The 13,137-nt window shown below is 50.0% G+C and overlaps 4 protein-coding genes across 4 annotated transcripts; 1 reads left to right on the top strand and 3 right to left on the bottom strand.

Moving 5' to 3' along the window:
• Nucleotides 1-202: 202 nt before the first annotated feature.
• Nucleotides 203-1,733, bottom strand: BDQ94DRAFT_167931 (FAD-binding oxidoreductase; the record flags this gene model as incomplete). The annotated part of the gene is made up of 4 exons (XM_026770943.1): nucleotides 203-292; nucleotides 372-534; nucleotides 587-1,611; nucleotides 1,671-1,733. 4 exons carry the CDS (start codon nucleotides 1,731-1,733, stop codon nucleotides 203-205), a joined length of 1,341 nt encoding a protein of 446 aa, XP_026629336.1.
• A 1,595-nt stretch (nucleotides 1,734-3,328) lies between these two features.
• On the bottom strand, nucleotides 3,329-3,801 carry BDQ94DRAFT_138881 (uncharacterized protein). Its single transcript, XM_026765323.1, has one exon. It carries the CDS (start codon nucleotides 3,690-3,692, stop codon nucleotides 3,474-3,476), a length of 219 nt encoding a protein of 72 aa, XP_026629335.1. The 5' UTR covers nucleotides 3,693-3,801; the 3' UTR covers nucleotides 3,329-3,473.
• A 208-nt stretch (nucleotides 3,802-4,009) lies between these two features.
• On the top strand, nucleotides 4,010-5,570 carry BDQ94DRAFT_138879 (uncharacterized protein; the record flags this gene model as incomplete). The annotated part of the gene is made up of 1 exon (XM_026765322.1): nucleotides 4,010-5,570. A coding segment is annotated over exon 1 (617 nt), but the record flags the coding sequence as incomplete, so codon positions are not given.
• Nucleotides 5,571-8,766: 3,196 nt separating this feature from the next.
• BDQ94DRAFT_167929 (serine/threonine-protein kinase) lies at nucleotides 8,767-10,792 on the bottom strand (the record flags this gene model as incomplete). Its single annotated transcript, XM_026770942.1, has 8 exons — nucleotides 8,767-9,265; nucleotides 9,317-9,346; nucleotides 9,401-9,855; nucleotides 9,908-10,063; nucleotides 10,119-10,323; nucleotides 10,395-10,506; nucleotides 10,570-10,692; nucleotides 10,750-10,792. 8 exons carry the CDS (start codon nucleotides 10,790-10,792, stop codon nucleotides 8,767-8,769), a joined length of 1,623 nt encoding a protein of 540 aa, XP_026629333.1.
• Nucleotides 10,793-13,137: the final 2,345 nt, after the last annotated feature.

Below are 13,137 nucleotides of genomic sequence, written 5' to 3'. Positions count from 1 at the left end.
CTTGATAGAAGGTTTAAACTAATTGCTGCTAACCTGGCTGTTAGTCCCCTACTGCTTACCCATGCGCCAACCACTAAGTTATCTACTACTTATTCATCTCTCTTATCTGTATGTTTGAATTCTATCACCTAAAGCCCCTGTACTCAATCTACAATTCGAAATTGTTCAATTATAAAGTAACAATCTGTGAAAGACTTATGTTCTAGTCTATAATGGAGAAAGCATATGCAGGAAGATGACCCGAATCGACAAACTCGGCACAGAAGGTTGACAGATGATACGTATTCGTTGTCTGGTTCAGGTTCTTCAAGGTCAGGATCGAGTTCGAGCTGATTGAATTGTCTGAGCAGGCCGGTTTGAAGTATAATCACAGACGTAGCCCGCGCATAGATTGCAGGGGGTAGTGGTTCAAGGGAGATCGACCATACGATGCCTGGAATATCTCGTACGGCTTCCAGACTGGAGTTCCACCGGAGGTAGGTTGCATTCAACATAGGAAGGGTCACGTCGTGCGTTGCAACTACACTTAGCTGTCTGTTTGATTGTCGTCAGCACTAAAATGTTGGGTGAAGGAAGTTACTCTTACCGTTTCCCGCTCTGTGAAAACGACCCTTGCTCAATGGCCACCTCATGCATGGGTGCCGCGCGCATGGTGCTGAACAACTGTGGAATGTCGAAAAGCGCTTTGTACACGGCTGGGGGCGGTGTTATTCCATCGTCCCCTGGTTCCTCCAGCTCCCCCGTATACACGACACTGTTCACGACGGCGGCCCCCTGGCCTCCGGCGAACCCAAAACTGGTGATCAACGAAGCATAGTCATCGTAGCTGCTCTCCTTTGGATCAGCCAGCTCGGCGAAGGCACGTAACTGGGCGTCAACAGTCTCAGTGCTGTGGTAGATGGACCCTCCATATATAGGACCCTGCGGGAAAATTCGCAGATTGAAGCCTGTGACAACGCCAAAGTTGGCGCCGCCCCCGCGTAGCGCTGCCAGCCAATCTGAGTGTTGGTCCTCATCCAAATATACGATTGTCCCGTTGGCTAAGACCACCTCTGCACCGACCAAGTTGTCACACGTCCACCCGTAGCGCGGTGAGAAGTAGGAGATGCCGCCTCCGAGCGTCAGTCCGCCAACCCCGACCTGTGCAGCGCGACCTCCTGCTACCGAGAGACCCAACGGATCGAGCAGGGCATAGACCTCTCCCCAGGTAACGCCTGCTCCAACAAAGACTGTGTGTTGCGCCTCTTTGTTCTGCGCACTCTCATCCTTATCATTCTCGATTGGGGCTTCCTGCACCTGGATGGTGTTGAGAGCGCGCAGATCGATGGTGACGCCATTGTGGATATTGGATGCGCCTCCAAAGGAATTGTGGCCGCCGGATCGGATGGCAAACTGGCAGCCGGCTTTCTCGTAATCAGGTACTCCTGACGAGATTGCTAATATACTGGTGATGACGTTGGACACTTCATCGGCTGAGTCCGGGAACACCACGCATGAGGGCTGAAGCGCGCTGTTCTGTTGTGCAAAGTACGACCCCTGAGACGCTTCATAAGCAGGTGTGTCGGGGAACGAAACTTTGTCCTGCCCTAGGATTGTGGCCAGGGCGAGGCACTGCACATATAATAGAGTCAGTTTATCTTGCTCTGCAGAAGACTGGGAAACGCACGTACACAGGCTCCCGGGAAATCGCAAGCCGTAGTAGCATTGCTGCCAACGAGCGGAATCTGCTCCATAATAGGGCTCTAATACGGGAGGACAGCTCTGTGTATCAAACGGCGGTCGAAAAGAAAAGACGGGGAGGGGACAGACTATGGAAGGTGGCGCCGCAGGACTTAAATAGCCGGGTTGAGTGTCGTGCGCGGTGGTAATAAGCCTAGAAACTTAGCGGCACTCACCCCTGCCAGTGACAAGGATTATATCTCTCAATGGTGACTGGAGATTTCCGGCCTTTCAGCCTTGCCTCGTTATTTTCCTCATTTTTCCCGGATCATGTTCTATCCAAATCGCGTCATAAATGCTGTGGTATTTATTACCACCGGGATTTCCTAATTGTTTCTTTCCTATATCTGACAGAGCTGAGTTGTATTATCAAGACAGCAAAGGGGCTACTTCATATCCCATAGCAACTCATCGATCGCTTCAAGTTTTCTTTGAGTGGACCATCGGCTCTCTACTGTACCTGCCAGGGCAGCGATGATTGTTCAAAACCCAGTTGCCCCATATCACCCCTTTATCAGATTCAACAGTGACATGCTTGGTAATCAAAACTTGCAAATTGCACAGAAGACAACAGATACTCATGGTAGATTCGAAGAGACTCCTGGTATATTTTACGAGGATTCCCAAGGATACTGAAAAAGTTGGGAGGCCATCAACTTGGCAGTCGATTGGTCCTTCTGGCACGCGGCTTAAGACGACAATGCATGAGACGACATATATTTTGATTCCATAGCAAGCGAGTCATTGTCAAGCCGATTATCATAGGAAATGGGGAATGAGTTGTTATTGCAGTGGGTCTGCCCCGCTGGTAGCGCCCCCTTTGATTGGTTGTGAAAAGCTTGTCTTTAGTTGGTGCCTGATCTTCCGCCTTGTGTAGCCTGGCTGCCTGGATGCTGCTTTTGCTCTCGCAGTCAGCTGCGATGTGCCTTAGAATCATGCAATGCTTCAAGAATTGATAAGCAAAGCATGCTAGAAAGGTATGAATAATTACTCAGTAGCATGAATCACCTGCTTCACCTCTAAATCTCGAAGCTGATGTACATCTGCGGTATTTCCAGCATGATAATGGCTAGTTGTACCGTATGTTCAACCATGTGCCACAGAGCTCAGAGCCCTACTATGTGCACACCATGCTTTAGGCGGGATATGTGTAATCCTTCCCCAGCAAACCTCAGACACTACCTATTTGCATCTCGTTGTCACGTTGCAGTAATACCAACTGCCATAAGGCGGTAGTAAACTGCCCGTCCTAAGCAAGGCGGACAAGACACAGCCGCACCGCCCAACGCGGCAAGAGGGGGCGTCAGCCAACTGAGCGACTGCCATAATGGCCCCATGGAAGGATTGAATCTGCTGCTTCATATTGTATTCTGAAACGAACGAAACATAAAGCCCCCAAGCATCAACAGTCTTGACAGCGGCTATATGCCAAGCAGATGCATACCAAGAGTCTCCCATGTGAACTCCTGGCCCCAAACGGCAAACTTATCCACGAATTAATCTCCCTCGCCGCAAGCGGCCCCCACCAGGCCATCTATCCCAGGGAAATGAAACCCTCGTATTTATTAGCCCCCACCAGGAATCTCCCGAACCAGACATTGGCCTTCTTCAGTAACTTGTGCCCTGCGCAGTGGACACTGTTGCCCGCTGATCACTGGTTACAGTGGTTCTTAGCTACCGCGGTGATGGAGACATCATTTGTCTGGGCCAATCACGTCAGATCCATGTCAGACTGTCTTAGACTTTGGCTAGATCTACAGGGTCTGGGCTTTGCCTTGTGATGTGTGAAGAAGACAGTGTTGCTTAGGGGTGAAAGGACTTGTCACTGTGCTGAGAGTAATCCCGTCAATATTCACAGAACTTGCCATCAATACTTCGTAACAAATGCATCGATAGACTACTGCAAGGAAGACTTCAGTAGTACTTAACTGTGTAGGTTCGGTCACCATCAGGCAACCCAACCCAATCCACATTTAGCTAAAAATAGATTCTGCACCCGATCCGGTCAGCACTCTCAAGACAAGACTCCGCACCAGACTAGCCTGACCTGAATGAATGTGTTCACGGCCCCCATTTCTCATAACTGACTGGCTGCTTGGATTGACAGATCTGCAGCTTATCATACTCACTGATTTGATGTTGGTTGGATGTCCGGTCGATGCTACAACAGGATACAGCCGCAACGTGATTGCTGCTGTGTTACATGCGGATGTCACCGGCTGCCTGTGCTACTTACTTATCATTCGTTTTTTCTTAAGAAAAGGACTGGAGAATACTCTGATTCATTCATCACAAACATTCCAATTCCGTAGATATCTAGCAAATATCTTCACAACTAGTGAATACCAAGACTTCCATCCGGATAGTCATCAGCAGAAAAAGTAAAACCACACTATCCCCACTAGTCCAAACCTGCTTTCCAGCCCCCAAGCACAATCAGCCTGCACATCCAAACCGCCCATCATTCTTTAACTTGAAAAAGAGTACAACTGGCTTCTAGGGCAAACGCGGTGAACTCAGCAATCAACCTTGGACCCTAAATCAGAGCGGGAAGCCAATCGGCTGCCATCGCCCCATTTCTGGCGGAGAGAGTCTAGAGGGTCCATCTGTGGCGTCTGTAGGTCCATCTGACTGGCCTGCTACTTGTCCTTTCTTAGATTGCAGCTGGACGCCTTTTAAGACGGGCGTGGACCCTGCAGATTTCAGGTGTAACTCACCTAGTCACTCATTTATTCATTCGTTCTACCCTACTACACCAAACATTTGATATCGTTTTTCACGCTAATTTCCTACTCTCTGTTTCCACTATCTATATTCATTCATTCAACGACTACCTACTCAGCTATCCCGCGATGTATCATTAGATATTTACCACAATCACGACCACACCACAACCACAATCAAACTACAACATAATGTCCACCATGCTAACCCGACCCACCGCCATCCTCATCTTCTCCCTCGTCTTCCTTAACCTCTACCTCTTCCACCGACTCATCCGCCAACCCGTCGTGCCACTCTCACCCACCATCGTCCCAACCCCAAGCCCAGCGGCAGCAGAGATACAAGAAATACACCTACCAGCCCAAATAACCACCACTACCGAAGACCCAACAACCCTATTCCCAACCACCACTCTCGCAACAATCACCACCCACACCACCACCACAACAACAACAACAACAACCACCCACCCACACGACACCCACACCCATACCACCCACCTCCACCCCCAACCAACAACCCACTCCATCCCACACAAACTCTGGCAAAAAACCGGCTCCAAAGGCCTCTCCCCGCAAGCCGAATCCTGGATCTCCACCTGGACAACCCTAAACCCACACCTCCGCCACGAAGTCCTCACCGATTCATCCGGCCTCGCCTACGTGGAAACGAACTTCCGCCCCATCTGGCCCGAAATCGCCGACCTGTACACATCCCTCAGCGTGCCCATCCTCCGCGCCGACCTCCTTCGACTCCTCATCCTCTACATCGACGGCGGCATCTGGTCCGACCTCGATGTATCATGTGAAGTGCCCATCTCGCAATGGCCTATTCCCCCAGCAGCCAACGTGGTCGTGGGGATAGAGTTCGACGGATGGCAGTTCGCGTCGTGGACGGTGCTGTCCACACCGGGCAATAACCATATCTATCATGCGATTGAGTATGTGGCTGGAAGACTGGAAGCTTTGGCGCAGGCGAACAATGTCACCGTTGGGGAGGTGACTATGGAGATGATTCCGGATGTGGTGGATGTGACGGGGCCGCAGGCTATTACTATGGCGTTTTTGGAGACGATTAGTGAGAGTGTTGGGAGACGGGTGGGTAAGGATGAGGTCGAGGGGTTGGGAGAGGGGGGAGTGTTGCTTGGGGATGTGTTGGTTTTGCCGCAGGCGAGCTTTGCGGCGTTGCAGGGCGGGATGCCCACGGGGCAGGGGGAGTATTTGGTGAGTCATCATTATGCGGGGAGTTGGAAGAATGAGGTGGGTGGGGAGGAGGGGGTAAAAGAGGGGGAAGAGGAGGATGGGGATGGGGATGAGGAGGTTGTAATTGTTGTGGAGGGAGAGGATGGGGATGGAGATGGGGATGCGGGGAAGGGTGAGGGGAGTGAGTGATAGGGTTATTACTAGGAGTTGGGGATGATGTATATATTGTATGTATGTTTCACTTTTTGTATATAGTTAGGGTACGCTATGCTATGCTGTGCATGATAACTTTCACGGTGTGTTGGACTGGTAGATGACTTCTCGTTGTATGCTCCTTACTATTCTGCATAACTAGGGCAAATGCTCGCCGTCACACGTGGCACTCCTTACTGTCAACTGCTTCTGCAGTGTCAGCTGTTTGTCAAACAATCATGCAGTATGTTCATAGCAATATAGCAGAACCTAATGTAAACATCATAAGCTGTACAATAGGTATAACAGCCAGCTCAACTCGACAGCTTACTGGACCGCTATTGCTAGTCGCACCCGGAGGTATCGTCGATGATGCGTCAGTCTCCGTGATGACCTTGTCTCTAATGAGAGGGAATTCATCCTGATACAAGAGCAAGGATGAAGATATGGTAGTCCCTATCGTGACATAATTCGTAACTAGGGCTATGATGTCGCCTGCAGATACGGAAGCGGCGCAGGCGTGTGTCCAGTAGTTGCAGAGAGTGTGGCCTTTACTCTCGAATCAGGACTATACCGAGCAGGTGATTACTTGCAATTTCACTCACCTTGGATAGTACCCCATTACGACTTCCCATCTAAAGTCTCCCCGCCCAGCCATCCGCCAACGTTCAGCTTATGCCAAATGCTTGGACAATAATACCCCGCGCTATCTACACATCACCATATATCAGCAAATGCTCTCTTGATCAGCCCCAATAGATTGGTATACATACAATAATACGAAACCCAAAACCGATTCCACGTATAACACATCTACGGAATCCTCCCGTAGGATAACAATCCATCTCCCCTGACCACCAATGTCCGAAGTAAACAGCTCCCGCCGCCGCGTCCGCCCCATCACCGGCGGTATTCATAATCGCAGACTGGCGACATATCCCTGATAGTGGTGATCTCCCCGTAGAAGGACCTCTGTTGTACGCACCCGAGTACCCGGGTATAGCTGTCAACGATTTCGGGGGCTGACATTGCGTGTTTCCACGTGATTGAGGATAGAGGAAAATTTTCTGGTGGAGGATCCAGGGCAGTTGTTGCGAACGGGATTTTGTATAAAGGGGATTGTCGGTTTAGTGTGATCCTTTGGTCTTGGCTGATGATTGGTGTGCTTGTGTATAGATTATATTTGATGTGTGCTGAGGGAACATTCCAACACATGTTAAGCCAATAGATCTATATGAATGGGATACTACGGCTATGGTAGGATATCTTTCGGTGATGATCGTGCTTGCTGTAGTTCCGGGACGAGCTGTATGTAGTAATGTCAGTGTCAAAACTGTCAATGTGCTGACCAAGAACAGTGCAGGAAGACAAGTCTATGACTGTCCGTCAACATCAGGATCGCGGACAGTGTGCGAGGCAGAAATGGGAATTGGGAAGGGACTTTGGAGCCCTTTCTGTGCAATATTCATGAAATGTCATAGATGGTAGAAAGGTTGCCTGAAAAGTGATTGCTGCCTGAGGTGTTAACGTCCCAATGGGGCAAGTCAATGGGATATGAGGACAATTCCATAAAGGCATGATCATTCAGACACAACAGATACACAAAATGGTAGGTTTGTATGGATAGACATCACTATCTAAAGCCTTGAACCGGCATATAACAGCACTAAATCAATAGTGGTTCTAAATGATATTATCACCATTGTAAGTCTGCCAAATTAGCTATGACACATACTATAAACATGTCCAGGTGTTTGTCACCCCGTAATAGTGCTGCAGTGGTTCGAGCATGACGGGTCCAATCAATAACGTCTGCAGGTGCTCGGAGACTTGCACCCAATATCCGGACGATATAGAACCTAAAGCTCTCAGGTCAGATCATATGTTCCGATGAAGATGCCAAGTATATTCCGTAGGCAGCCGAGGCAATGGACGTACTAACTAGACCGATCACAGGCAACGGAAATTCGGTCTGCAAAGCCGAAGCTAAACCTTCTTGCATGACTGATTGCAGTACGAATACGACTACAGAAGTGACCCGTTGTAGCGACGCTTAGCATCGGAACTCTTACCATCGACTCAACCACTCTTTCATGGAATGCTGATAACAAGCAACATCACCGATCACAATGCTCCATTCAGGTCTATAGGTATAATGAAAGGAGGAACGTCATTAGTTACAAGGGTAATTCCCGGTCCGGCCCCGTCCCCACAATGTCTGGTACATTCCACGTCGGGGCCGCGACTATTCACCGGGTATGCAAAACGCCACAGAGATATCAAATGGGGTGAAAAACAACACAATCAAAAAATTAGAGAAGAAAAACGGTACATCTCGACCATCGTTGGTATGTCACAAGGATAGATGAATTAGAAATCGTCATATGCCACTCCCATCTGTACAACTCCGGAGCCAACACCAGTCAAGGAAATAGAAGTGCAAAGAAAGAGCCTGATCTGCGCTGGATCCAGGGAAACCAATGACAAAACCAGTCCCATAAACAAGAATCCGGGACGGTGAGAGACGAGACTGAGAATGATGGATATGCTGTCATACCAAGACGCCGTCAGATGTCGGCTTCGGCCTGCCACGCGGTTTCTCACGGTCAAGGCCGGGGCCAGCAAGCAATAACGAATGAACAATTCACCCTGGCATGGTTGGATTGTGCCTGATTAATATGGGTCTTTCCCCAAAGCAAGCTTTTGATCGGGGCTGCGTGTTGTCCGAGTCAAACCTCGGTGGCCCAGTCGTGTGCGATTCTCATGTCAACGCCCTGAAGGAAAGGCGGCCAGATAGGCGACATGCTAACTCGTGTAAAAAAGCGCGAGCCTTCTCAACGGGCAAAGAATAAAAAATCTCTATCGAACTGTCCAACAGTGGTCAAGTCATAGCGATGCGTTCCTCCTCCGGGTATCGAATGTCAGCCCTTCAGCTGATAATCTGCCGGGCGCCTTCTTTACCCAGCACGCCGGGCTCCTGGGGCTTCGGGCTCCTATCGCGCCCCTTCTTCCTGCTGAGGAAAGCGAGCATGCCGCTATTGGAGCCCTTCCCCTTGACTGACCCGGTATCGTAGCCTTCGGCAGGCAGTGTAGAGCTATGATCCGCAAGCTCGCTCCAGCTACCTGCTTCTTCCAACACCATCTGTACCCCTCCACCCTTACTTTGTTTCCGGGTCGCGCCCCGCGGCCGCACGGCAGTAGGTGGCAAAGGACGGTGGAAAGGCGGGGCCGGCGGCGGGGGTGGAGGAGGTAGCGACGCTTGCGAGGTGGGGGTTTCGCTGAGAGGGGACGGGGTGTCAGGCTGAGTCAAGTGACTGACAGAGCCATCGTTTCGGAGGGGAGGCGAATTTCTGGAGAGGTCTGGCTGTGAGACTTGTCGGGAATGCGACGACTGCGTTTGGTGGATCGGCAGGCATTCTTCCGGATTTCTAGCCAGGGTCAGCAAAGGCCGCAAGACAAGGTAGGCATGGAGAACTTACGTTGATGCGGCAATCGCATCCGCAGCGTTGCTGATGTTGGTTAGCACGGCATCCCCATCTCCGTTTGCTTGGAGATCAACGTACCCAACGTAGTTCACCTTGGTATAATCGAAGGGCTCAAACATCGTCTCAATCAGACGGTGCAGTTCGTCCTCGCGGATCTCCTTGGCCGTCGCATCCTCCCGCAACTCGGCTCTCGGTTTTTGCCGGCGAGCTCTGGCCTCGAGCGGCGCCTCCTCCAAGAGTAGTTCCTCCAAGTCATATGTGGCGTCAAAGTTGGTCTTGTCGCTGGACGGACGGAACACGGGCGGGATTTCCTTCGACTCCAGAGCGACAAAGTCGATGTCGGCAAAGAACATATGCGATGTGAAGCTCTCAAAGCTGATCGCGCCAATTCGCTTCGACCGATCTCTTTCCATAAACGCCGACATTGCTCGGAGGCAGGGAACGGAGACCGCGGGGTTGGTGACGTAGTACTTCGGTTGCGCCTTTTTGATGTTTTCGCTGAGGACGTCCTGGCTCCGACCTTCGAATGGGCGCTACAAGAGTCAGCAAAAGTCTTGACTGGACTAACAGATCGAAGCGACATACCTTGTTGTAGATACATTCGTAAAATGTAACTCCAAGTGACCACCAATCAACTTCGCAGTAGTATCCGCCGCCTTCGTATACTTCCGGAGCAAGGTACGCCAGTGTTCCGGATTTACTAGTGAGAGGTTTTCCGGGTCGAAAGTCGGAGGCGACGTTCTGTCACACGGAGGTCAGCTTCACGAACCGGAACGCATGCGACCGGCGGACTTACAAAATCGGCCAAATGAACATGCCCCTCCGAGTCAAGCAGGATATTGTCTGGCTTGACGTCACGATGGATGATTCCCTGCGAGTGAATGTACCTCAGAGCGCAACCCAGCTCAGCAATCCAGAATCTCACAGCCTCCTCCGTGAAACATTTCCGCGAGATATGGAACCGGAGGTCACCGCCATTCATCAAATCCACCACAATGTAACTTCTCAAATTATCAGTGACTGCGGATGGACGATAGGGGTGTCGTGTTGGGAAAGCTATTGCAGGACGCACATATATTCAATGTCTTGGAAGCTGTATCTCAAGTTGCAAAGAAAGGCATGGTTGAGGTGCTCGAGCATCCGCCGTTCTCGGATGATATTTCGTACGCTTTCCGACCGGACGACTACCAGGGAAACGAGCAACTCATGTCAGCGTGTATTGAGGTATTCCTTCGGCAGCAACATACCTTCTTCTTTCCGAATGTATTTCAGCGCGAACGTCAATCCGGTGTCTTTCTTCTCCACGATACGAACCTTGCCGAAAGCACCTTTTCCAACCACCCGCAGCAGACGAAACTGATTCAAGTTCACTGCGCCAAAGTCAGCCCCTCCGCAGCCAATTGTTCTCAGACACACTCAATACGTACATTCATCGGTGGAGGCCACCTGTTTCCCTTGCGAATTTCCCATTTAGACAGTTGTGTAACCACAGACGCTGGAAATCTTTGTTTCGGTCACCAACAGCAACATCCCACTGAAACCACGATAATCTCTCGACGTTGGAAGAAGAATGCGAGGAGTGGAGTCGACAGGAATACCGCAGAGGCTTTTCGAGAGAGGAGTGGTGGTGGGATCGGGGGGGTGATGAGTAGGGGATGGGGGCGAATTGATTGAGGGAGGTCGTAGAAGAGAAGAATAGGAACTTTATAGGCGATGAAGATGAGGTATGGACACGCAGACCTAGACAGGATGAGACAGGTGTTAGTTAGGAGGAAATAATTGCGGAAAAGTGCAGAGGTCTATTGGGACGGGGGAACGTGGGCGGAGGGGCTCATTTTCCCGATTCGCAAAGGAGATAGATAGCAAGCAGGCTTTGGAGGAGTGAAACCTACCCCAATGAAGAGCGAAGATGGCAGGAAGTTAAAAAGGTAGAGAAAGTTTTGGGATAGAAGACGAGTAGGAAAAGTCCCGACGAGGACAACCAAACGGAGGCCTGGTCGGGGGGGAGCGAGAGAGAGAGAGAGAGCGCGAGAGCGTGAGAGGGAGAAGGGGGGCGGAAAAGAGCAAGGCGAATATGGGATGGAATTCCGAGTAGCAAACAGCAGCGGCAGCAAGAGCAGCAGCAGCAGCCAGCCAAAAGTAAGAGAGGAACGGGGGCAGCCCCTAAGACGGAGAAGATGATGAGTTAAGTTAGTTACTTTTCTGACCAGCAAGGCGGGCCGAAAGTAGTCGGTCGCCTGTACACTAAAAACTACCACGCAGAAGTTCCCTTACTGGCCCAGTTGGCGGTGCTGACGAAACGGACCAGATTGGGGCCCAGGGACTTTGCAAATTGATAGAGATGAGGTGTAATAATTTCTTTTTTTTTTCTCTTGTTCTCTTCTTTCCTTATTTCATGTAGCTTTTCTTCTTACCTTTGCTTTCTTTTTTTGGTTTGTCTTGTTTTGCTTCTTCACAAAATTAAGTTTCGTTCTGGAATCCAGCCAGAAGGAATACGACGATGCAGAGATCTCCAATGCAAACAGATACAGGGAGGGAAAAGGGGGAGGAAAATGGGTTGAAGAGAAGAGAAGAGGAAGACCAAGCGATAGATGGAGTCTAGGATGTTCCCAATACGAGGCAAGATGGCCCAGGTGACTGGATTAAACTATGGGGTTCACAGGAGGGGTTCTTGGGTCGGCACTGGGTAAGCGAAGACGAAAGTCTGGAGAAATCCAAGATGAAGCGATGGATGGAAAACCTTCGTGGCTAAAACCGGCTGCACGGTAAGACGCGGCGTATATTTACGAGCTCTGACCAGTTGAAATCGCTACAAAATAGATTTATCAAGTACTAATAGACGATATGTGGAAGAAAATATGAAACCAAAAAAAAAAAGAGAGAAAATGGTGGCGGTGAGAAATGGACTAAGGTGTACGGGATTTACCAAAGAAAAAAAAGTAAAATAAAATAAAATACCCTAGAAAAAAGAAAAGAAAGAAAAAAAAAATATTAAATGTTAAATATGGAGGAGAGAAAATCTGTCCCAGTGAAGATATTCCTGCACTTAGTTAATGGTTATGGAGTTGTCCTGATGGAGACGACGAAAAAGGGGATGGTGTAAACCCAGGAGAAGTGCCGCTTGGGCCCACGAGGGACAGGCGCGCCGGCAAGTGGGAGAGATAGCAAAAGGCGAATTGCGACTGGGAGACGGGTTGGATGGAGCAAGTCAAGAAGAAAAGACTGGGCCTGCGGTGGAGAGCAGCAGCATCACTAAGTAACTGGTCGTCGGTGACATCGCCAGAAGGGATGAGCTGCCGCCGAAGAGGTCTGGAAAACCTGCACCTGCAGGCAGGCAGATGGAGCGCAGTAAGGCAAGAGAAGGAAAATCATCAAAGAAATTCTCCCCTGATGCCGCAGCAATAGTTTTGCCAGCCTTGTTGGTCGTACTTTTTTTTTTTTTTCTATTTCTATTTTATTTTACCACATACCATACATACATACTACATATCCTAACTAAACCTGCACCAGGCAAGGAACATCCATCGAAGCACCTTGTTTTCTTCCCCACTGCTTGCCGACCGAGAGTTTGCTTTTACCTTAAATCCCCTGTGCGCCTCTTTGCTTCTTCCTTTGCGGTTCTTTGTCTCTTCTCCGCCTCTTCCAGAGTTTCTTCCCGTCAATACCATCTTTTGTCTTTCTGTCGTGTATTTGGTATTTCTTCCTCTCCCACCGCCATCCTCTCCGCCTCGTGCAACACCCCCCATCCAATCTGAATGGCCCCTACATTCCAACCGAGTGGCCCCCAGAACTACTTACTTACCTCCTCTGGCTTC

Source organism: Aspergillus welwitschiae (genome assembly GCF_003344945.1).
Source record: "Aspergillus welwitschiae strain CBS 139.54b unplaced genomic scaffold BDQ94scaffold_7, whole genome shotgun sequence".
NCBI lineage: Eukaryota > Fungi > Ascomycota > Eurotiomycetes > Eurotiales > Aspergillaceae > Aspergillus > Aspergillus welwitschiae.
Note: the sequence above shows the minus strand (reverse complement) of the source record. Positions and strands in the feature narration are given on the sequence as shown.